Source organism: Haliotis asinina, chromosome 6, assembly GCF_037392515.1.
Source record: "Haliotis asinina isolate JCU_RB_2024 chromosome 6, JCU_Hal_asi_v2, whole genome shotgun sequence".
In the NCBI taxonomy this organism is placed as follows: domain Eukaryota; kingdom Metazoa; phylum Mollusca; class Gastropoda; order Lepetellida; family Haliotidae; genus Haliotis; species Haliotis asinina.
In genome coordinates, this window is record NC_090285.1 from 57997105 (window position 1) to 58023479 (window position 26375).

At 37.4% G+C, this 26375-nt stretch overlaps 1 protein-coding gene across 10 annotated transcripts in view; it reads right to left on the minus strand.

Annotated features, from left to right (window-relative positions):
- The window catches only part of LOC137287080 (trithorax group protein osa-like), a 57826-nt gene extending 32229 nt beyond the window's left edge, over positions 1–25597 (minus strand). For 4 of the 10 annotated variants that reach the window (XM_067819202.1, XM_067819200.1, XM_067819201.1 and 1 more), the window contains exons 1-4: positions 24245–25361; positions 16990–17178; positions 16022–16327; positions 10369–10434 (exon numbers count right to left, since the gene is read on the minus strand). In XM_067819202.1, the coding sequence (XP_067675303.1) occupies positions 10369–10434; positions 16022–16327; positions 16990–17178; positions 24245–25006 (1323 nt within the window). In that variant the 5' untranslated portion in view covers positions 25007–25361. Of the gene's footprint in view, positions 1–715; positions 806–10368; positions 10435–16021; positions 16328–16989; positions 17179–24244 lie in introns of those variants that run through there. The other 6 variants (XM_067819209.1, XM_067819205.1, XM_067819203.1 and 3 more) reach the window with 3 other exon arrangements.
- Between the last annotated feature and the right edge of the window lie 778 nt (positions 25598–26375).

Sequence of the window (26375 nt, forward strand, 5' to 3'; positions counted from 1 at the left end):
AAGTTCCCAACAATCAATATAAAAAAATATCAAACTGTTACGCCCAAAAACCTTAATTCAAACTACAAATAAAACCAAGGCTCAAACTCCTCCAAACAAAATTCCATTTATTCGTCTGTGAACAGAGAGCTAGTAAACGGAGGACTCAAGTACAACACAGCCTAGCAAAGCTAAAGGAAGGCAGCCATATTCATACAGCACTCCATGTGCTGGATGGGCCTGCTCTCACACAAGCAGAATACTCACGTAACGAAGGCCTTTCCATACAATGCTCACCTATTACAACACTAGCGTACCTAGTACAGCCTTCATTTGTCCGTCCCCTGTCTATTTCACTCGGATCTTTTTTCCTTCCTACCAGCAAACAAAGGTTTTGCCTGACCGCTCAATGTTCAAACAAAGCAAAGGTCACCGGTCTTCCTAGATAACACAAGCACTACCTTGTGTGCACACCTTGATGAATTCTTTCAACGTAAACACATATTACTCAAACATAATTTTATTATTAAACAGTGTAACCTGTTAAGAAAACTAGTTAAATGGGAAGGTTAAATGAACTAGTTCCCTTCCACCAGCTCAGACCTGGCTGTGCTAAATATATCTACAAGCTGTGCTATCCACTCCACCTTAATTATCCTTCCTGGTTGAATAGGCCAGTCTCTCAACACAAAAGAATTAATTCCCTTTGTTTCCAGTATCTACTGCTACTACTTACTTGGGTGAATCTCTGAACAATCAGCCCTCAGATGAACAGGCAGTCAGGCTGTCTCTCACAGTTCAGCTTAAGCCACTAAAAATATCCCCGGTTGAGAACAGAAACAGGATATACCAATGTGAAAACCCCCTTAGTCAAGCCTCCGCTCACTCAACTAGCACAAGTTTGCTTTTTCTCGGGCTCAAAGATTCCCCTTGCCTGTCCCCACTCTTCAGTTGCTTTTACAACATGTTCCACTTAGTGGGTTCAAGGGAAAAGCCTCCTAATTGAAGACTGCTTGCTCCTCTCCCTATCCTTTCACAAATAGACTGGTCCAATTTACATTCTGCCCATGGTTGAATAAGCTGTAAGGGACAATACAGCAGTGCCCATTTATCAAGCTATGTCAGGCCTACACAGCCTGGTGTAGCCTACGCAGCAGTTAAGCTATCTGACTAGCGCTCGCTCTGCTTGCTAGCTGGCTGCTGTCTCACTGGCTGCTCTACTAGACTCGAATATTCAACAGAGGATTTCTCCCTGAAATATACTTCCCCTCCCCGATTTTTTTCAACACAAGGACCCTACACCTAAGGTTTTCAATCTCCTTCATTTAATTGAATTTGGATCTCTCTGTATGCTCCCATTGTAACATGTTCCATTTCACTAGCCCATATAATGGTTTATTTATACGGCGGCCATATTTGCATAAAGTAGTCCCGGCAACCGTAATGGCTCCACAAAGCAAGGCAAACTAACTTCACATAAGCTTCATTTTATAATGGTCTAATATTCTCACAACCTTTTTCCAAAGTATTTTATATCAACACAAGTGTGTGAATATTTTTTCTCAAGTTTTTAAGCAAAGTGGTGTGGTTTATAGGCCACTCTTGTGTGGTTATTTTCTGTGCGCTGTGGCTGGCTGGCTCACTCGCTTGTCAACTCCGACCCGATCTCCCAGTCTTTCTACTGAGTGTAATCTATAGCTATAGCCGAAAATCAATACAGGCTTGGAGCTAGGGTGCTTATCTCTCCACAAAGTTATAGTCTGTTTCAATACTGTACAGATATTTTGTCATACTAGATTGTTCTTGCACATATTTTACCCTTCATACTACAATAAATTACATACATATGTTTTATAGCAGCTTTAATAAGATGTATCTTCAATCTACTTTCGTTATTTCTTCAGTAAATAAATTATTGATTTTTCACACTCCACTTTAAACAATTAACTATTGATATTTTATATGCAAAATGATTGCTACTCGGGAAAAAATTCCTTACTATGGAATATTCCAAATGATTTGATCAATAACTGACATTTGAGATTTTTAATGTCTAATAAATAGAAAATGCAATAATTACAGAAAGTATCATGTGACAGATATTGACAGTCAAGTAAATCTATACCTCTGTTTAAATTTGATTACTTAAAACACAATCAAATAAATGGAATAAAAAAAAGAATAAATCTTACAGCAATAAGTATTTTTGTGAACATGGGAGAAATTCACACAAAACATTCAGTGTCACTTGAAACCATGCAGATATCAAACAGTTTCTTTCACACTTTTATCCTTAATGGACAAAATAAGGCACTGAACATGATATTTTAAAGCTTGTGAGCATTCTTATGCTGATTATAACAGCAAACCTAAAATAATAATTAACAAACAGAAAAGCAAACAAAAGAAAATCCATGAATATTAAAAAACAACAACTAAGAACAAACATTCCTCAATACACCCATATCTATCCCAACGATAATTCCAATGAACAAAAAGTGCACATCTGGCCTGAGCGTCAACAAAGAAACACCACCAAATACATAATTCATAAAGTAAGCAATCATGCTTGTTGAAACAGGCTATAGGCAGTGGAAACTTAGACCAGATGCAGTGTAGAATCTCGCTCCAGCTTGGCTTGGCTCTACATGTGTCCTGGCTATAAATAGAGGCGATTTTTCTATCGCAACAAAGGAGTATTCGCTCTGAAGGGGATTCCATCAAGGCAGAGCTCCATCTATAATGACGTAGCAGGATAATAAAGAAAACCCTCTTCATGTGAGTGGGGGTCTACACCATGTCACAAGTAACATTCAATTATTTACCTATTTTACAACACCTATAGCCCCAAGACAATTCATTACCATTTAAATTAGCGACTACAATAGTCTTATTATCATCAGAAAAAAAACTTATCTATTGTAATTTAGTCTACCTGGAATACATACTTCTAGTGTTAATCCTTAAGAAGTGTCAAAACATACATTGTTTCAGGAACAATGTATTCCTGTATAATTTAAATCCAAATACCTTCTTTTATTTCTGTAAAATGAATCATTTTCAAAATGCTTTAACTTGTTAAGCAAAGGAATGATACTATCAAGGCATTATCCTGATCAACTAAATTTTATTAGAATTGTTTTCTTTAGAAATTAAAGATAACAACACAGACATTTTATGTTACATACATACTTAAATGTGGAAAATAATGAACTAGTATCTGACCAATCAAGTAAAATGGAAACACTGTTAATTACTGGAATGATTTCACTGAATAAGTTTTCCACAATAAGCAGTTTTCACCATATGGAAATGGAGGAATACATGTAACTAAGGAATAGAGGTGTGACGATACAGAAAATTCACAACATGATGCACATCACAATATCTTGGTGGGGGTGGGTGAGTTTAGTTTTCTGTCGCACTTAGCAATATTCCAGCTATATGGCGACGGTCTGTAAATAATCGAGTCTGGAGCAGACAATCCAGTGATCAACAACATAAGCATCGATCTGCGCAATGGGGAACCGATGACATGTGTCAACCAAGTCAGCTAGTCTGACCACCCGATCCCGTTAGTCGCCTCTTACGACAAGCATAGTCACCTTTTATGGCAAGCATGGGTTGCTGAAGGCCTATTCTACCCCCAGGACCTTCACGTGTCCACAATATCTTGGAACGATACGATTCGAAGCACATCATGTTACGTTATCTTCAGTTATTTTCTTTAAAAATGTTTAATTTGATGTCACGTAACAGTGTTAATTTGTACATAAATGCCAGTTTATAGTGAAAATTGACAATTTTTCAGGTCAACAATATGTATAATGCTACGAAAAAAAAAGCATCGAATGTTTATCGTCCGATGAAGTATCATGATGATTGATGTCACCACTCTACTAAAGGAGAACCTGTTGTCACCGAGGCATGATCTACTGTAATTGTGTACAAGGATCCAACTTCAGAATTCCAGTGCAATAATACTGAATTTTGAGGAGTTTAAGATATATCAAGGCCATGTTCAGCGTGTCAGCAAAATGTTAATTGTATGTGCAGATAGTTTGATTCTCTCCAGGTAAATGTTGACATTACAGATAACTTCCCTACATTAGAGGATACTTGAACTGAATGGAGACAGAAAGGATGATAGAGTTAGAATGACAACAGAAGATCGAAAATATGTATGAAAAAAAAAAGCAAAAAAGAAAACATGTCAAAACACTTGTGTTAATACAGAAAATGAACATTGTCAGATGGTACTAAATTATACAGCTTGCTGAAAGGCCTGTTCAAGATGTTTAGTTTAAATACATTTCCAACTTGCCATACAAATCAAATGGATGGTCCCTAATGGTATAAATAGAATGTCCTATCAAAACGTGAAGTCTCGAAACATGTCTTGGTGACATTTATCTCCAGCAAGAAGGTAACAGTCATGATGAAATATAAATGGAAGAGTATGGGAGTCACCTTGTGTGACTAGATCCGTCCAGATTCTTGTTCCTCAGTCAATAAACCACAACGAATGCCACTCAAAGGCCTATGTTTTCACTCTTTGCCAAGCAATATTTCCAGCAACAAATACACACCCTCACAATAACCTTTGAAGGGACAAACAGCATTCTAGAAGTGAACACCAATTATTAATTAAGGTGATTTAAAAAAATAAGCAAATATTTGTATTAGCATAATTGAGGAATAATCATAACTAATATATGTCAGGTAGGGTGTCCTTATTTTGGGAACATGTCAAATTAAGCTGTCGAGGGAGAGTAACTGACAAAATACTATAATTAATGATAAAATTAATATGATAATATGAGCAATAAACTGGGACATTGTAGTGAATTTTACACTCAATATTCCAGCAATATGGTCTGTAAATAATCGATTCTGTGCCAGACAATCCAGTGATCAACAACATGAGCATCAATCTGTGAAATTCTGACACAATGACAAGTGTCAGCTAAGATAGCGGGCCTGACCACCCTATCCTGTTGGTTGCCTGTTACAACAAGCAGAGTCGCCTTTGTGGCAAGCATGGGTTGTTTAAGACCTACTCTACAACAGATATTCACAGGTCCTTGACAGTGGCAATGAACAGTGGACCCAAGAATCCTGAATCAAACATGGATCCAAGGATCAGCATTGCTGAGTCTTACCAGTATAACAAGGTTTTCAAACAGTAACTATTGCAACATTGTAGCCAGAAAACCAGTACATTGGGTAAAAAAGAATTATATCTATAGTTTATGTTGAAATGTACACATACTTCCATTCACAAGTGATGGTTGCCATTGTAACTGACAAAATGGTATACTTTACATATTATAAATTGTTTTATGACAATAGTATGCAGTATGTATTGTTAGTCCGACACCTTATCCCTGATCCCATCAAACTATAAAATTTGACTTTTAGTACATCAGTGTATCAAAATAGTGAAGTGACATTAATTGTTTTGAATTATTTGTCAAATCCAATACCAGATATTTCTGTTGGAAAAAATGGTTCAAAAACACTGCAATAGTTCTGACCCAGTGTTGAGAATTATTACACCATCAATGACAACCCTTTTGTTGGAAATGTTCAAAAAATAGAATGGATAAATATGTACTATTCAATATCGCTTAAACACAAAGGTGTTATGAAACAGTGTGTGTAATAAACGTGCAATAAAATTCTAAAACAGTGGCATTTACAAAATAGCTTGCCAGTTTACAAAGACCCTTTTTTTCGGTTGTTTCTATCTTATCCAAGATCAATATTGGCGGCAAGTCTAAGGGCTGTTCATTCATCACCTTAAAACAATGCCACACCTTTCAAAGTTTCTTTTCTTTGACTTTTTTTTCTGTAACAATATATTTCCATGTAACTGGAAGATGTGCAGTAAACTGTAAGGTCTATCTCCTTGTTGATGTAACCTTTGCTCAAATACGATATGTAGCTGTTCTTTCACTTGTTACTATATGTAGGACAGATGTTATATACTGCATGTCACAAGGCAAATGTCATCTACAAAGAGCCTCTGAGATCATAAATCTGAGCCAAGACAGTCTCAAGAAGGATGTTGTCAGGCAGATGCTCCAAACAGTTTCAACCAACTACAGTATTACAACCTTCATTTTTCATGTCACAAGAAAACATTTCCAAAAGAATATACTAACTACATACCATGAATACACAATGCCATTAAGTGAGTTTAGTTTTACGCTCCACTCAGCAATATTCCAGCTATATGGCGGTGGTCTGTAAAGAATCTAGTCTGGAGCAGACAATCCACTGACCAACAACATGAGCATCGATCAGCACAATTGGGAACCGATGACGTGTCAACCAAGTCAGCAAGCCTGACCATCCGATCCCATTAGTCACCTCTTACGACAATCATAGTCACCTTTTATGGCAAGCATGGGTTGCTGAAGGCCTCAGTGCAATTTTGAAAGTATCAAATGTAACATGTGTCAACTGTGATTACATCAGGTAATTACAGATTCTTGTTTTCTGTTGGGATATATCCCATCCATGACTTGGACCTTCAATCTCAAAGAGTCAGGCACCTTATGGACAGCCCACTCACTGTCTGCTGCCTAATCTGCTGAGCTGGGGCCCCGTTTCACGAAACTCTCGTAAGCCTAAGATCTCGTAACTTTTCTCGTAGCATCCGTAGCTCCTGTGTTACAGTATAGGAGGTACAATGGCTACGAGAAAACTTACGAGATCTTAGGCTACAAGAGTTTTGTGAAACTGGCCCCAGTACTACTTCATACTATGATGTAAATAGCGGATACCAAATGACCTTCCGTGTAATACCACCTTTTTCATCAACAAGTTAATGATATGGTGTCGAAAGAGCGAAAGTGAGTTTGAGACTAAATCTTGCACAAGTTAAACAAAAATGGTATTTCACGGAAGGGCGTTTATTTTTCTGTTTAATGTTCTCCAACACAGTTACACATAGTGAGTTCAGTTTTACACCACACTCAGCAATATTCCAGCTATATGTTTATGAATGTCCTACACAAATTAATTGAAACTGTAGCTACACTGCCTACAGTGTCAGGACTCAGCTATTGACAAGTCAAGCAAGGTCTAGTACCATTGCAGCAGTAGCATTAGCACTGTTGACGTCATAACAGTGAATCATTATGACGTCATACGTCTAGAGATATTAGACTACTGAAATATTGCCGTAAAAATATTACACTGCAGTATCTTCCACGGGAGAGTAATATACAGCAATACTGGGTATTACTATACATTGCTAAATACATAGCAACCTCATGTAAAAGTGATTAAATCAAGGTTAATATATAGAAGGCACTAAACTCGCTTCCGTGTAGTACCATTTTTACTAAACGAGTCACTGATCTGATATCAAATAAAAGAATTCGAAATTGATACTAAATCTTTCACAAGTTTAATAAAAATGGTATTTCACAGAAGTGAGTTTAGTATTCTGTTTATTACTCACCAACACAAATACACATAGTGAGTGGTGAGTTTAGTTTAACACCGCACTCAGCAATATTCCAGCCAAATGGTGGCAGTCTGTAAATAAATGACCAGACAATCCAGTGATCAATGACATGAGCATCGATCTGCCCAATAGGGAACCGATGATATGTGCCAACCAAGCAACCAAGACAGTGAGCCTGACCACCCGATCCCATTAGTGGCCTCTTACAACAAGCAGTTGCCTTTTATGGCAAGCATCCATTGCTGAAGGCCTTTTGTACCCTGGACCTTCACAGGTCCAAATACACAGAATATTGGAAACTGAGGCTACACTGCTTACAGTGTAAGGACTCTCAGCTTTCAGAGCTGAGGTGTAGTGACGACAGAGGTATCAGCATTGTGACGTCATACTGAGTGAGTTTAGTTTTATGCCGCTCTCAGCAATATTCCAGCTATATGGTAGCAGTCTGTAAAGAATCGTGTCTGGACCAGACAATCCAGTGATCAACGACATGAGCATTGATCTGCGCAACTAGGAACCGATGACATGTGTCAGCCAGTCTGACCACCCGATCCTGTTAGTCGCCTTTTATGGCAAGCATGGGTTGCTGAAGGCCTATTCTACCCCAGGACTGTGACATCATAACTATGAATGGTTATTACGCCATACCTCTAGCAGTATTACACTTGTGTAATTTAGTCGCAAAAATATTACACTGCAGTATCTTCCATGGGAGAATAATAAATATTTATAACTGTACACCATCACATCATAATTTTTTTTTGTTTGTGTCCTAATATTTGTAATAGTCCAGGCATAGAAATCCAATGCATCATAAAATTGGTGAAAGTAAGAATTATTGATAAACGCGGCGTAAAATCATGCTTACTCACTTTTGTTCTGTGTGTAAGTCGATACTCTTCAAACGCATCAATTTCTAGGTACAAAAACCTTGCCAACATGTGGTACTCCATGTGGGCATGGATTCAACTCACATACAACTAAACCAGTTAACATAAATCTGATAGTTGCTTTCATTTTTTTCTTAACCCTTGTATTTTTACGTATCATTCAATAAACAAAAATATTTATATTTTTCTGCATTAGTTGAAGTGTAATAAACATAACAAGCATATATAAACCTGTGTAATCTAAAGTTTTAGATATGTATATAACTTTGAGAGGTTGTGTCTTCATAACAATAACAGGGAAAGGATGGAGTACTTTGACAATGGGCCATTTTCAGGATCATTAGCATCTTCTGAATTTAGAATGGGCCACTGCCCTTGTATCAATAGTAACCTTCCAAATTTTAATCGGCCATTTTTTATTCTAATGTGCAAAATGGCAAATGCCCCTTGCCTTTCAAAATCCCTGTAAAGATACTTTTCAAATTCAGTAAATAGACAGACTAGAAAATCGGTCAATTTCGTTGGTTTCTAGCAAAATCAATAAGTAATGTTGGTACAATTGTTGAGTGAACATGTGAGCGAGGTTCGTTTTATGCCGCACATACGAATTCCAGCTCTACAGTGACAGTGTGTAAATACACAATTGTCGAAACTTTGAAAGTTTGAATTTCATAGGCAGAATCTACATACGTGTTCAAGCTTATGTAAATTCATCAGAAATGGGTCAGTCAGTTTCATCATTCAGTTTTCAGAAATTTAATGCAGATGAATTGATCAAGACTGACATGTATTCGCAGTTGCTGGTCATACAGCTACAGCTGACTAATATACAGTAAACTGAACTGTTCCCAAAGGGTACTACAGATTCTAAACGTGCTGCAACCATCTGTGACAATAATATTTGAGTAGAAATTAGAAAATATTGTCAACCTCAAATGCAATATAAACCTTCAAATTATAAATTTTACTTTACAAAAGTTTTATAATATCAGGACATGCATATGTAATCTTCAGCATATGATTGTTGAATGTTGATTATTTCGCAAAGAGAAAACAATATTTGTGACCTGCGCTCCATTACTCCATTTTCACCACCAGTTATCACATATCAGATAAAACAATGCAAAAAGAGTAATTCAATTGTCCAAGTATCTTTCAGTGTACAGGAACAAATGATCATTGATTTTTATTCACAGTAGAGGATGTACTGTCTTTCAATAAACTTAATGTCAATTCACTTCCCAGACACGAAGAACTTTGGCTACTTTATAAAAAATTGATATTCAATCTACGCTTGCCATGAACATTATACTAGGTCGAATGTTCTGATTAAACATTGTCCTGACTGTACAGGGAGATCTGCTGAGTCATCAGTAATGTGCTTTGTTCTACTGATTAACACCGACAAAAGAATTGTGCCTGCTTTTCAAATTACTTAAATATTTCATAAAACATTATCATGAAAAGTTGATAGAGGGAGAAAGAAATCAACACAAATGCCAGAACTCCAGATGACCTCGAGCCATTTAGCTTTTTCACATGCCAACGTTTTCAATAGGCATTTACATTTCATTGAGCAGAGAACACATATTCAATCAAGTATTACATAATCCAAAGAGAAGAGATACAAAATACATGAATAATCATGCTAGTTTCAAGTGACCTCTAAGATCCGTCTTTTCATTTGACACCACTATTGTGTTCTTTGTTGCATGCTGCTGTATATATCTGTGCTACATTTAAGAAACCTATGTGCACATATTCACTGTTCCTGCATGTGATTCCTGCATGCAAGGTTTCATGCCTATTTTAGCAATATTCCAGGAATATCAAAGTGGGGCAACACCAGAAATACGCTTCACAAATTGAACCCTTGTGAATCGAACCCTGGTCTCCAGTGCGATAAGCAAACTCTTTAACCCCTATACTATCCCACCACCCAACCAAACTTGACCAAACCCAAAAGGCTGCCACTTCATGTGGTAAACATTTGTAAACATACGGACTGTTATTACTTACCCCTTTTGACTCCTCTTCGCTTTCTGACCTCTTGTTTTGACTCGTTCTGTTGTTTTCTGTTATACCCTGCAATAAAACAATAAAAATGAAATTATTTGACAAGTTACCTGTCAAAAAATTGTACCTATTTCTATCTTTGTCCACTAGATAATCATTCTGTTTAAAGCATATATGTTCCAGTTTTATCACTGTATTTGCACCACTGAGTATCTGTATGGTAGATATTAGGTGCAATTCAAATGCATCATCATTATCATGTATACATCTGTACTTAAGAGACGCATTTCAAATCTCTTAAAGTCAAATCATTGGTTACATGAGAAACAATCTGTGCTATCAGCATATTAAACATGATCATACCAGATTCAAGTTAAATATCATATCAGCCATTTTATGATTATTGCAAGCTATCTTTGTTCTAATAATTTTTATGAAATAGTGCCATGTAGTGGATGATAGGGATAGCTGCTAAAACGAAACCAGGCATTCCACTTGTATGATGTGTAAGATGATTACATGTAACAAATGAGATCTGCAACTATGAGAGGCGCTGACATGAAGCAACACATAATGACTATTTCCTCAAGTATATTCCGTCATGTGAGTGAGTGAGTGAGTTGAGTTTTACGCCGCACTCAGCAATATTCCAGCTATATGGCGGTGGTCTGTAAATAATCCCGTCTGGACCAGACAATCCAGTGATCAACAACATGAGCATCCATCTGCGCAATTGGGAACCGATGACATGTGTCAACCAAGTCAGCGAGCCTGACCACCCGATCCCGTTAGTCGCCTCTTACGACAAGCTGAGTCGCCTTCTACGGCAAGCATGGGTTGCTGAAGGCCTATTCTACCCCGGGACCTTCACGGGTCTCCGTCATGTAGTCCCAGGGCTATAACAATGTGACTAGTCACTAAAACAGTATTCCAGTTATATCCTAGCACAGATTCATGGAGTAAAGCTGTAACTGACCAGTTCTAACGTGTGACAACTGCATTATGGTTGTCACAAGTCTATTGTAAAGTGTGAGTGAGAACGTGAGAACAGATTTTACTGTGCTGTTAGCAATATTCCAGCAATATCGTGGCTGGTACACCAGAAATGGGCTTAACACACTCTACCCATGTGTGGAAAGGAACCCTGGTCTTCAGCATGACGAGTGAACACTTGAACCACTAAGTTTCCCCACTGCCCTTTGTGAAGTACAGAGTATTACAATCACTTAAGTGACAGTGGCCTCAGAGGTTTACTCCTTTGGTAAAGTATAGTGTCAAGAAATTCAAAGTGAATACTTTTATAATGAGGTTGACAGTATGAGAAAACCTGGCATTCTGAAGCACCTATTTATCAGTTTTTTTCTCAAAAGCAATACTTCACAAAACCCACATAGGAATATGTAAACACACAAATGTGGATGCAAAACAAATGTGTGCATAACTATTAGTAAAAGCAGTTAAATGATTCAAGTATTTCTTAGTATGTAAACTTTTCATATCAAGACAGTAAGGCATATGCACTCAAATATAAAACCTCAGTCTCAAACTGATACAAAATAGATTCATCTTCGTGACATCATCCATGAGAATCTGGATTTAACTAATAATCCATTTTTTTTAAAGAAATGATCTGCATAAAAAATATCATGTATTTAGATTTCGTGTTGCTTTGACCTTAAGCAACCAAAACTGATTTTATCAGGTAAAAGGATCAATTTACATTTCTGGTGAAAATTAATACAAATCTGCTTGGAACCTTTCCAATTTTGTAATTTTACACTCTAAATCTTCGTAAAATGAATAATGAAATTTTCTTAAGCAATGGAAAAATAAAAGAATAAAAGAAAGAAACAGACTTATGACCAAAAACATGTGAGGGACATTATACATACAGTGAGTTGATATCACAATTACTTTAGCAACTAATTCGTACAGAAAAAAGCATATGGGGCCTGTCAATAAACAGGCAATAGTTGGCAATCACAGCGTATCTCGCCTGATGCTTAGAATCTAGTTATAATATCAACCACAAATTCAATTTCATGAAGTACCACTTTGCAGATCACAGAACTCAATGTTATTGACAGCTAACACTATCAGACACAGCCATACTACTTAAAACTTACAAATCACAACTGCACTACAATGACCCAATAAAAAAAGTTATGTCATATCTGTTGTTTCCTATGCTAAAAAGAGGGGAAGTCACAAAAATGGTGTATCAACTGTCCCATATATAGTATAAAAATTAATAACTGTCTCAACAATGGTATCTTATGAAATTTACTCCAGCATGTTACATTTCTTCTAACATTCGCATTAAAATAAATTAAGATGTATATTTGATGTTTTATATATTAATTACTATTAAATGTATGAAGGAATGAATGCCAATCTGGCTTTATGCATTCAACAATTACACAAATCCTGTTCAGTCATAAAATCTTAACCACTGCATATAAAACTAAGTCTATTTTAAGGGAAAATACTGAAAAGTGAAAGAGCTTAAAATGTAGCAAGTACTTGTAAAAAATTCAGCTTCAGCTCAATGTTTATTTCAACAACAAAAATCTAACATCATCTGCCTTTCACTAAAAAAGTTTCAAAACCCCTCATTTTCAAATTTCATGCTCATCAGAGGGGGGAAAAAAAAGAAAATAATATTTAATTTTCTTTAAAATCATACAATTATTTACTCAAAAACATCACCTATTTGTTACTTACACACTGTGCAACATACGTATCTCCTTGACAAAATTCAGATGCAACACTCTTAGTGCATTCATATGGTTGGCTATCATGTGCCGGAACTACTTTCACATAATATATGTCCTGATCCAGTTATTTATGTAAGTGTTAAAATCACTGTGGTTGCATAAAATATAAACAAAAAATTTGAATGGATTCAGTGATTCTCGGTGCCATAAAATTTTTCTATGATGAGGACTACTTTCTGTGTTGCTGAAATATAAAGATCTCTCAAGCTTGAAGCATGCTGCCGGAACTACTTTCAACAGAACTGTGAGCTGTTTGTATTGGGATTTACTTAGCCTAGCAATATTCAGCACTACATTTTACGAGTTTGAGACAAAACTCTAGCAGTACAATTTTACCAAAATAACAAATTCATCTAATCCTATTTGTGTCTGATTAAAAAAGAGCATATCTAATCACATTTTGTCCTAAATCTTTGTGACATGGTAAATCATAAACTCATTTCCACTAAAAGTTTTAAGCTCCCAAAACTTCAAATCTATACAAGTAATACTCAAAGAAATATAAAATAACTTTCAAAAGGTAATATTTAGTCCACTTTGTTCTAATATGCATAGAAGTGACATTTCAAACAAATTATTTCTATCCCTGCATTCAATTTCCTTTGTTTAAAAAAATATATATTATTGAATGCCTTCCTGGCTCCAATTTCTTGAAACAAACTGAAGTTTTCACTTAAATCTCAAACTGACAATTTGAAATACCTGAATTTTTAACTCAGCTGCCTGCTTTTAAATATAAAAATCCAAACCACTAAAGAAATCTGTCCTACTAACTCAGACTGTTTACTAAGTTTGCGTTTAATACCAATTTCCGCTCATTCTGGAAATGCATGCTCCTGCGTTTTCCCTGATTTGAGCAAAAACTTACACTTAAGTCAAAACTAAGATTTAAGTTGGTTTCGAGAAATCAGGGCCTGGAGATTAACTACAGAGGAACAAGGCACTACCTGACAACACAGCAACTATGTTTATATGAGTTTACCAATAATGAACCTACATCTGACAGTGTTCCAAATGAGTGCAGGTCTTCATTATTTGTCAGCCTACGATAGACCGATCCAGTCTGTCAATCAAAGCTGGCGCATGCGTCGATTTTGGCCAATCAGCAGGCCGGGTGAGCATTGTGGATTTGTCAGATTTATTTCCAGAGTCAAACGAAGCCTCCGAAGCAATGTACTTCAAATTATGCCATTCACACTTTCCTCTTTAAATATCATTCATAAACTACGGATACCGAAGTACCACAAGCAGAATTTATCAACACCGTTCTCAGTGTACATACGTTTCACCTGCGGTGACGCCATTGTAAGAGGTTATCCCTGTAAACATCAAAAAACGAAGTGGGCGGGCTTATCGGCCCTGACTGGATCGGTCTATTCCTGATACTGTAAGAGCATACTGCACCTAAGGTATCAACACCAAGATTGCATCTACGACATACATCACTGCTATAAGAGTGTGATATGGGATGAAGACTGTAGCTGAGATGTAATGGCATAATTTACTGACCACTGATCCCACAAATCCCATCTGCTGTAGAACTACAGTTTTAAGCATTACATTTAGCACAAGATGTCACATTCCAAATGCAATTTGTTTGTCACAATGGATGACAAAGAAAAAATGACACTCTTATTTTACTATTTTAATCCTTGAAAAGGAACTCAAATGTACAATTAACAGTAATCAACGATCATCATTGCTGAAACTCATGAAACTGCTCTATTTCATGCATGATCCAGTGATCAAGATAGAAATTTTTATCCCAATGAGTGAGCGAGCGAGTTCAGTTCTCCCTTTTCACTTCATTGAATAAATAAGTATGGTTTTATGCCACTTCTAGCAATATTCCATAGGGATTTTCATTGAGGCCTGCATTTTGGGGGTCCCTTTGAAGGACGCATGCTTATAATTTTCATGAGCCCAGGATAATAAAGTGGGGGTCCCAGACACTTAAATATTGTTATTAATACTGTTTTTGTATTGTGTATCATGATCAACACTTTAACTGTTACAGTAATGAAATTGCAAATGATGCCATAACCTAGCAGGGTAGAAAACTTGGTAACTTATTGTTACTTGATTGGAATTTTTACGAAAGTAGACTTTTTCTCTGTCCCTGTGGATGCCTGATAAATTTTGTTGAGTCCACAGTTGCATTCAAAAATCACATCGCCCAACACCTGTGATAAGTCAGTTTTCATTTTGGGCAATCAAATGATGGTATCTTTCTTATCCATGGACTACTAGCTAATTTCGACTTGTTTCAAACTGCAAATAAATTTGGGTTTCATTTCATATCTGCTCATAATGTAGCTATTACATTTTGAAATACTAATAATTTAGAGGTATCATTCTTTGAAATTTATTACTCTTTGATAAATAGTCCAGTAAACATTAACAGCAAACACTGTGTCATAAAATCAGAACAAATTAGTCAGGACAAGTTACTTTCTTGAAGACAAGTGTCTTTTAAAAAAAGATTGAACCCCTCTTTTTATGAGCATACAACGCAGGAATTCACGTCCTTAAAATCCCTGATCCCAGGATCATACTTGGGAAGACCCAAAACAGTACCGATGTGGGGGACGTGAACCTGGGTCTCCAGTGTGAGAAGCACAACATTAACCCACCACCCCTTCACGTCACTGAATATATCATTAAAAAGGTAGGGGTTATGCATATGAAACATTTCCAAAGGAATGGAATAAACTGTCACTATTTCTCTTTATGTTTCCTCCTTGACTTCATCATTTGCATTTTATCAATCTTTTAAATCCAATATCCCCTACTTTTTTTTTGAATGGTATATATTGCAAAACCAGAACAGTAAAAAGGTTATATTAATCAAGAACAAACAAAATGGGTGGAGCACTGACCTGTTGTGATTGTTCGGAGTTATTGTGGACTGGGGAACCCTTCATTTGTGATGTTTGATGCTGGAGAGCTTGAATTGGTGTTGTGGGGGTGTGAAGGGGCGAGGACTGACTGGCCGGCTGACAGGGAGGGGACGGCCCTGGGGGCTGGGGCTGTGATGACGGCTGAAGCTGTTGAGATAGGAAAGTTTGCTGTTGAGAAGAGGGCATGCTCTGACTGTATCCGGGCACTGGGCTGTTTGCGTTGTTAGCTGGATGTTGTTGCTGCTGCTGCTGTTGTTGTTGTTGCTGGCTAAAGTGTGGATGCATCTGAAATGGTGATGTCAGCCTCAAAGGACTACTGACTGAAATAGCCTAAAAGAAATTTAAGAAACAGCATTTTGCACAATTTTGAGACAAAATTTTCAGATAGATCAGGTGAGAAGGGTTTTACAAGGGCATCATAATTGGGCTACACAAATTGTACTCATGTAAGGAACTTGGGCTTTCTTTGCAGTGAACTTGCAATCACTGTCTACACCACAGCAGTCCCTGTGTGGTATACTGATTTATCATTTACATTACAAAAACATTATTTTATGTAATAATGGATCTAAAACAAAGAATGTTGCTTTCAGAAAGGTTACTGCACAGAAAGTGGACCAAAACTGTACATTATTGGAAAAGCAAGGAATCAGATAAATTTTGTGGTTATAAGTACCAAACTGACAAATCAGACACAGCTGTGATATCACAGCATTTCATCATTACAAATAATCTTTCTGCCTATGCAACAACAGCACAACACTTATTTTGAGGATACACCAATAAGAAAGAATACAAAATCAATTAAACAGTAGCTATTACACCTAGGAGTACCAAAACAATGAATATTTTTATGAACAATGAAACACCAGACAAGTGGGACAAGCTGAAAACTACAATCTTTCCAGTGAAGTAATATCTTCATGTAACTGTTTCCAAACGCCTACCTGTTGATTGTAAGGGGTGTTCCCCATGCCACCAGCCATCTGTGCCCCTGGGCTCCTGCCATACCTCTGTGAGCCTGGGGAGAACTGGTGGGGCCCGCCCACGTACTGCCCAGGAGCATTCTGGTAGTTGGAAGGGGACATGGATGTCGGACGGCGCGGCTGGTTCATCTCCCCTGGTATTGAACCAGTCTAAACAAGAAATAAGAGAACTTACAAGATGGACAAAATCAAAAGACAGAGACAAATGCAGAGGACCAAAAACAAAACAGGTGCTTGCTCAAACCTACCCAACCTGAAAATGATTTTTGATGTATCAAACAGTAAGGTTTGCTTTTACAGCAAAATGCAAAAGAATCAAAAGCAATAAACAGTCACTGATAATAACAGTGGCATATAGCTTTCTTTTGAACACTATGCAAAATTACTAGATCCAAACTAAACTAGTCCATCCATATTGTTGCAGTTCAAAGACTAACAGTCTAATGGTCATGTCTGTCACTGGTGTTCCAACCATCCAAATCACAATGTGCTAGTCTGAACCAATATGAATAAGGTAAATGATCAGTGGCAAATCAGGGATTTATAACCTGGTCATATCTAACTGGTACCAGTGTTAGACAATGAGGGAAAACAGACGTTTGTCTAGATTATCAATAGACTTTGACTAGTGCTAGAATCTAACACACATGAAGAACAATGCCTTGGCAGAAACTGATCACACAAGAGTTAATTCCACTGTAAAAAAGTATCATTTTTCCTCAGCTGCTGTCGAAAGCACCTGCTCCTCACATACATTACCTACTCTAACAAGCAAAGTGCAGTGACATGTAGTCCTCAATGCTTAGGTATTGAAACAGATGCATTTACAATAACATACAACTTGATTTTACAGGATAACCAAATGTTTTAAGATTGTAGCAAAATGTTTTACAAAATGTCTTTGCAGTTTTTAAGTATTGCAGATATCATTTCTCAAATACGATACTCTTTACAACCAAATAAAGTGCTGATGTGCCTCTTGACACCATAACTCCAAGCATGAATTCTGTAGTACCAAATATATACATTCAATCCCATTAAATTATTAGGAAAAAAGGTCTCGCTATTACTGGTAATTTATCACAGCAAATACATCAATGTAGTGACAACACCATTTAATTGATGATTTAGACGCTCTTTTTCCCATAAAAAAATTATCATATAACACTAACAGATAATACAACAAATGGAAAGAGAATCACTGCATTATTTGAAAATGTATTGAATTTCTAATAACACAAATTGAGGGTCATCGCTATAAAAATACACTGACAATCAGTTGCAGCCCATTATGACATCGCTAGCCTTCAGTTAAACACAGAGATCTCAATAAAGTTCTCAGTCTATCACAGTTCTGATATGGAGCATGATTTGAAATAAAAATCAATATATTCTGCATTTGACAAATTTACAACTCCATTAAATGTCAGCATGCTGTTGACTTTTCAATCTTCATTAATGCCTAAAAAACGTACTTAACATTTTATAAGAAAAGCTCTTAAAAAATTATTTCTAAAAGGCATATCAAGATTATTTGGTTGTAAATGAGGCACAGATTGAAACCAGTTAAATTATAAATCATTTTCACTGACAAGAGAAACAAAGAAATATATCACATCACAAACATGGAAGCTGAGGTGAACTCTTGACTGTCAGTAATCTTGAACTGAAATCATATTCTCTTCAATGTGATTGAGTGAAAGGAATTACTACCACGCAAGAAATGTCAAAGGTGTCTGCTGCTTATTTCATTCATAAAGCCAGGATTGGGCAATCAAAAGGCCACGACACATCCTCAGGCAGTTGGTTCTCTCGATGACAAAGGCAAAGATCAACTTGTAAGGAGTCCATGTAAAGCAATCCCACTCCTCAACGGAGGGGTCCCCAGCTGACGCGAGAAGGCATTATTCCTGCCTCTACACACTCCCAACAACAGGCTCAACCGGGAGATTTCCACCTTATGTTTACAGTGTCACTGACAGGGGAAGGCGCCAAAACAGCACATGGCTAATCAGCATAATGAGTAAACATTGGCACATGGCTGAAACATGGGAGATAGATAGACTGCTGACCCTAGGTGCCCGAGTTCCCCTCACAGGTGAGGGTTTTCACTATTAATAGCTACAAGTTACACCACCTTACCAACAAATGCAACATTAACAAGAATTGAAATGAACTGTAAGTTGTACCTTTGAACAGCTTTATCCACAATTTGCTTATCAATAAAATTTATCAAATTTCGTGCTTTAATGACCTGTATTTGCAATTGTTACCTTTCCACAATAACATATAAACTTTTTCTTGGTTAGTTTCTGATCATAATGACGAGGGCCAATCAACATACAAATTTCTAAGAGAACGTTTTCAACATATCGTAACAGAGTAGTGTCTGCTCAAACAGTCTCAAGAATTATCCACATCCACTTGAATTCTCAGGCATTTTCCTTCTTTTCAATTTTGTGGCCACCATAAAGTTAAGGTGTATGACAGGTGTCTAACAGATTTCATATTTTCTAATGTTAAAATGCTTAAATCAGTGCTTAACAGTGAAAGAAGACAATTTATATCTTTTTGAATTCTGATTGAAACATTATTACCTGCAAGTCTGCAATGAAATCTCATTATCTCCCAATACTGAGTTTGAATTTTCTCACTTCTAGATTAGGAAAAGGTTCTCCTAATGACTTTCTAGAATTCTTAAACGACCCATATCTGTGACAGCTAAGATGAAACTTGTCCAACGATCACAAAAAAGTACCATTAATGATAAAGAAAACCCAGCTGTGTTTAAGTTTCCAAACACTGAATGATTTATCAGTTTTATCCAGTCTAGGCCAAAAGCTTTCCGAGTCTCTTTGCACAAATATGTATTTTATCATCTTCAACAGGTTTCAGAGTTACTATTTGGACTGCTACTTGCAAAGCTCATGAGATACAACACAATCTTACTGACAGCCTTTAACTAGTGATAAAACCTGCAGAAAGCTTATTAATGATTTACTTGTGTACACAATCATAGAGTCGGCCACTTGTCACAACCTAGGAATAAAGGAGAATTACCAAGTTCCGTAGCACACAATTTATGGGGTAGATCCAACCAGTTAACATATACTCCAAATTACTTCCTGAGCTGGGAAATAAAGGAGTATGATTTACTTAATTCATGTAACATTCCTGTATTACAACAAGGGACACCAGGATTTGGCTTCTCAGAAGAAGATCTAACCTGGGTCTTAGGCATGAACGCGCTCTTGGCTCTCCACACCTGGCTTATTGACTAATTGCAGTGCAGCAGCTTATAAATAGCATTTGTACATTTTCATAATTTTATCAATTGATCAGATATTCCTCAGTATCAAGTCTGAACACAAATCTCTTGAATTTTTAGAGACCTTCAGTCAATATATAGATGTAAAAAGGCTCTGATCGGAAAGCCTTGGAAATGTTTCCATTAAAAATACCTAAATATTAGTTGTGGAAATTATGATATGATGATGGAAAATTAAAAGTCCTCTATTCACGTGTTCATTAGCAAGTATGGCAACTGTTTCAAGTATGTGTGCTCGCATAAGACGGACCACTAATCTGAAAAATGGACAAAGTACACAATGCACTCTGTGAGCCAATGCTCCAACTTATTTTGTTACAGTAATAATTTCAAAAGAAATACACTCTGAGTCAACAACCTTTTGTTTAATTGCTAAATGCCATAATCAGCAATATGCAAGATAACTGATTGTAATCCACAAATAAATGAGTCAGGACTACACAACCCAGTGATTGATTGTGTAAGTAAAGTTCCACATTGTGAGTGAGAGGTTGCTTTTAGCAAATACTCTAGCAATATCAGCTCGGGGAACACTACAAATGGGCTTTACACATTGTACCCTTCCACATTGTGATCGAGTGAAAATTGTCTTACACCCCTTTTAATAATATTCCGGCAACATCATGGCTGGGGAACAACAGATTTGAGCTTCACACATTGTTACCAATGTGGGTAATCGAAACCATGTCCTCAGCATGATGCGTAAATGCTTTATCCACCAAGCTACCCCACCACCCCTTCCACACTGGGAGAATCCATGAAATGCAATCAACCATGAAACCAAGCTTTACCACATGATCCTCTCGAGTCCTCTCTTGGTTTCTGCACTAGCCAATTACCAAGGAAATCTATCCAGTGCAACAGTCCACTGACGTTAAAGTAATTCTGATAAAAAAAAATGGCCAAGCATCTGAAGTAATTGTCCCTGATTATAGAGTCCAAATGAGGAAAAAAATACTTCCTCTAATAATGGTCATTTCAATTCCCAAAGAAGCCTTATAGAGAAAGTATAAGGTCAGATTTTTTCACCCAAGAAATAAAGAGGATGAGATTACTGATTCAAGAAATAAAAAACATTTTGCAATGTCTCTGAAGGATTTGATTTTTCTCAAGTTCCTGCTTACAGTTAATTCTCCAATAAAAGAAAACTACAACAACTTGACATATCATTGAGGATGTAAAACTATTTCACTTAATATTTTCATACTTTTTAAAGAATTTTCCTGACCATTACATCAACATCAGCAAGTTTTGTATAAGCAAATGTGGGCTTGACCAACCAGTGACTGATATTGTGAGCAACTTATCTAACCAGGGTGCAGACCTAATCACAAAGTCTGACTTTGAATTTTCTCATAAAGAAGTCATACAGATGTAGGTTTCACTAACAAAAGCTTGGGGAAAGGAGAAAATCTCCATTTGGGGCATATTATTCAGATTATCATGACTAACAGAAAAAGCTGTCTAATCATAGAGAATAATACTTACAAAAAATTGCAGGGATCAGAAATCAGGAGCTCATATTAATGAGTACAGGAGAAAATTGATAATATCCTTTATTTGTGCTGCTAATATGATCACCTATAGACTTATCACAAGCCACATTTGAAACGTTTTTTTTTTCTCAAGACCCAGAAAATTGTGTGGAAAAACAATGGGTTCGTTTTATAGGTTTCAGGAAAACTTGACATAGACATTCATTCCTTGACCTTACTTGAACAAACAGAGCTTTACCAAATGCAAGCTTCAGACAAGCAGCTTAACTGAAACAGTCCTGTACAAATGACCACTTTGTTGTCCAGTGAGGTCACAATTTGTCACAGATTCATTGACACCTGCTTGTATGGGGAACATTGATCTTGTCAGCTACTGGACTGCTTATTAAAAATACACAAATATGTCCACAATGATATGGACACCCACACACATCTGAGTGTGGAGCTGGGTTCTGAGCCACTTACAGCAATATTCCAGCAATATCACAATGGGGGACACCAGAAATGTGGTCTTCAAATATTATGTCCATGTGGGAATCAAACCCGGACAAATTTTAACCACTACCCTAGCTTGCCACCCTTCCTTCACCCCTCCCCATTCTCAACAGTGTAACCTTCAAACAAAGTTTTCTTTAAACAGTACAAACCATCGAAGAAAAAACTTGTGAATAGTAACTAACGGCTTGGGTTTATATAGACTAAACCCTAGTATTCAAGCTCTCCAAATTGGTGTGTTGACCTAATGATACCTGAAATGTAATTCAGTGATATTGGATCTATGTAACATCTTACTATTGGTCGTGTACATTTACTCTGCATGTTTGGCACATAAGTCCTGAAAAACACCTTTTTGCAAGTGACATACCTAAGCGGCATGCACAAATGGAATAACCCATAAGAATTTAATGTTAAAGTGACTGGGGTCAAGATTGAGGTTTAGATAATTTGACCTCAATAAATGACTGTTACTAATATTAGGGAGCTGGGAATTTACAGTGACACTGTCAATTATCAGATGACTGGCTTGACAGTTAGTGAATCATTAAAGAGAGAAATTTCTGGATTAAGATGAAATATTTCAAATGCTTTGTCTTCTGAGCTACAGACTTAAAATTACAAACTTTCAAGTCAAAACATACTGAAGGTCAGATGCACCCTTTTTTGAAAACATCACTCATACACTGATAAGTAGCATTTCCTTTACTTCTTCTAGTGGTACACTGAAGAGATCTCATCAGCACCACTTCATCATGCATTAACTAGCTCATACGTCAAATGACCTTTCCATAACTCTGAAACAGTTGCTCATGGTATTAAATAAACATCTTTTCATGGAACAATGACCATTCTGCTGTTAAAGTTATGTTTGATGCAAAAATATATGCGTTTAGCATCCTTGGATTAAATTAGCTGAAGGGAAATGGATCATTAATCAAATTAATTTCATTACAGTTGAAAAATGGAGAGGGGGCAGGAAAATGATTAAGTACATCAAGCACCAAAGGGTGCAAGCTTCAAAATCCCATAATGTATTCTCTGCCATTGCTGAAAATTAATGTCCATATTTCAACATCAACATAACAAATTGGTAACCCAAACTGTAGTATTGAGTGAAAAGTAATTATGCATTAACACACTTCTCCATGCACTATCTGCACAGCCTGGAAAATACATTTAACCGTATATGGCAAAGTTACCTTTAAAACATAAAAAAATCAAAACTCTTCTTTCATGTTTACTAGTAAGGAATGTGAAGGCCAAGGTGGGCTATCAACAGAGAAAAATAAAGCTTTAGGCAGCATGAAGTGATCTGGCACTGTGACATGACCCTGAACTGGTGTGTATACGCAATACACACATCTGCTTTTCAGCTGACACAATTTCAGTTTATGTTCTCCATGGCAACAGGGGAAGCTTCGGCTGTGAAAAAAGTAATCAATGAAAGCATGGCAAATACTATGATAGGCTGCTGGAAGTAAAGTGCTATCATTATGCGAGGCATGATTAATTGATTGTTTGACAAAGGCCATCAACCAATCATCTCCGGGCAATGCCACATTCATCCAGCTGTCTTGTGAAGCGCTAATTTTGCCTCCAAATTTAAATATCAGTCAGTCACCATGCTGGATGCATGCATGACTGACAGCAGTAGTATTTGGTTTCTGGTCCCTAAATTTTGCTCTCCAGTACCTTTCTGGCTAGTCTAAAGCACAGCAATCTTTTTCTATCAGTTTTCCGATGAATCATGCCCTAGATCAATAGCATTACACCAACACAGCAAGGCTTGGGCTTATCAAAACAATCAATCAAAACAAAACAAATGCAAAATTTCTGAAAAGAAATTTCAGAACTATATATAAAATTTATTTCTGAACGATATCCAGCAACTCACTTGATTTCTGTAAGGAGATGTCCCTCCCATAGGCCCAGGGGGATATGAAGCTCTTGCGTTCCATGGACCTTGCATATTGTATGGCATGTTCCCAGATCCCAAGTCATTTCCCTTGCCTGACCCCCCTGGATATTCACTGTAATTATTAGGGTATCTTTGGGTAGAGTTAGGAGTCTGTAGCAACTGATTTAGTGTAGGTGTTGGGCCACCTTGCTGAGATATACTTTGTCCAGACATCATTCTTTGAGCACTAGGGTTGTATCCAGGGGGCGACATCATTCCCATTCCAGGGGGTGCCATACCCGGCCTGGATGGACTCATACCAGGTTTATCCATTCCTGGATACCCTGGTCTCACCTGTGATTGTGAATACTGTCCATGAAATTGTGAACCCTGAGTCCCAAATTCAGTACTTCCTGCCAATGCCGGCATACCGCCATGTTGTTCTGAACCCAGGCCATAGCCCCCTCTGTTATAAGGGTAGTTTTGCATCTGACCATGGTGCATATTATCATTCATTCTGCTATAGTTCTCAGGGCCCATTCCATGTTCTCCTGATGTTGGTGGGAAATTATTCATATCGGTGTTCATGTGAGTCCCCTCCATCGGAGGATAGTCACTCTGTTCGGAGTTGTTCATGTTTTGCTGGCCTCCATCTTGAAAAGAGTCCATTGTGTTTGGTTCACTCATCTGGTTGGGAGAACGCAGCTTATTATTCACGATCATTCTGTCTCCGCCATCATCGGGAGAAATATTATCCATAGTAGGTACTCACCGATTCGTTGGTACCAACCCCGGTGATTCGGATAGTCCTATATCCCTGCCTTTTTTGTTCACGCTGCAAACTTGATCAAGCATAATGCCAAGAGCACACACCCTGAGTCGAAATTCACGGGAACAGACTCCAATCCTGTTGCAGATGAACGCTTATGATGTTGGTCCCCTCCTGTCCCTACCTCAAGTTTATGTTACACACGTGTGTGAAGATGAGGTTTGGAAACAGTAGGGGAAAACAGTCTCGGATAGCAGCATGGTCTTATCATACACTCGGCTATTATATGGTACACTTCAATAAGCGGGAATAGGAGAGATTTTGCCAATAGATTCATGCGCAATGGCGTGTTTCCGGACAAAACATAACGCGCTATTTCTCCTTTCCTTTTACTCGACTCATATTGGCCCTGTCAAACATCTGTAATAAAGTAGACTATATCGCGCGGTTTTGGCACGCAGCATCCGCTGAAAAGTACCTTAGAATTCTTTTCTACTCTCCCTCTACTGAGCGGATGACCACAAATTTCGAGTTGTGACGCGTCCGAGGCATTCTTTTCAATTCTGCCGTTTCAATTAGCTGATCTTTTCACCTCCCTCGGATGAGTAATACCAGATAAAACCAAAGAAAATACTTGCAAAAAGGTTATTCTCATTTTTTGCAGAGGTTTTCAGTTTTATTCTACCCAAAAAAGCAAAGTCTTCTAAAGAAAAGTATAAAATGACTATTATTGGCAAGGCGCGTATTTATTTCTCAGTTCCAGGGGAGGTTACTACACCAGCCGGAGTTGCCAAAGGGCTTTCGCACTGACGTCAACCGGAGGCCAAGTCTCATATTATTGGGCACGCAATTGTTGTTATTCATTTTTTCTTGACGCCGGTCGTGAGGGAGATACTGCAGCCGATACTGGGCGTTTCTTCAACGCATTACATACACTAAAAATTTATATATCTAAAACAGAAAGAAAATTCAGGAAAAAAATCCTGTAAGTTGGTGAAATAAGCAAGTACACAAGTCAAAGATATCGAGGCTGTTCCCGTTATAAAACGTCTCCCCTCGTAACGTCGATAACAGCGAGCGAATCTAGCTCAACTGTGCAAAGCAAGAGGAAAGGTCGGTAGGCACGTTAGAAATGGAACTAACAAGGGAGGTAATCATGGTAGCGTGGATAGAATTTACGCGCATTTATATTGATGTGAAGAGGTTATTGGGGAAATGAAAGCAGACGATTTTTCTTGATTTGTTATTCCGTGCGAACCACGTGCAGCGCTCGAGGAAAATAGGGTCGCGTTATAAACGAGAAACATTGATCAGTAGATATTCGCTACAGTCGGCTATATCTGTGTTATTCTATGAGAA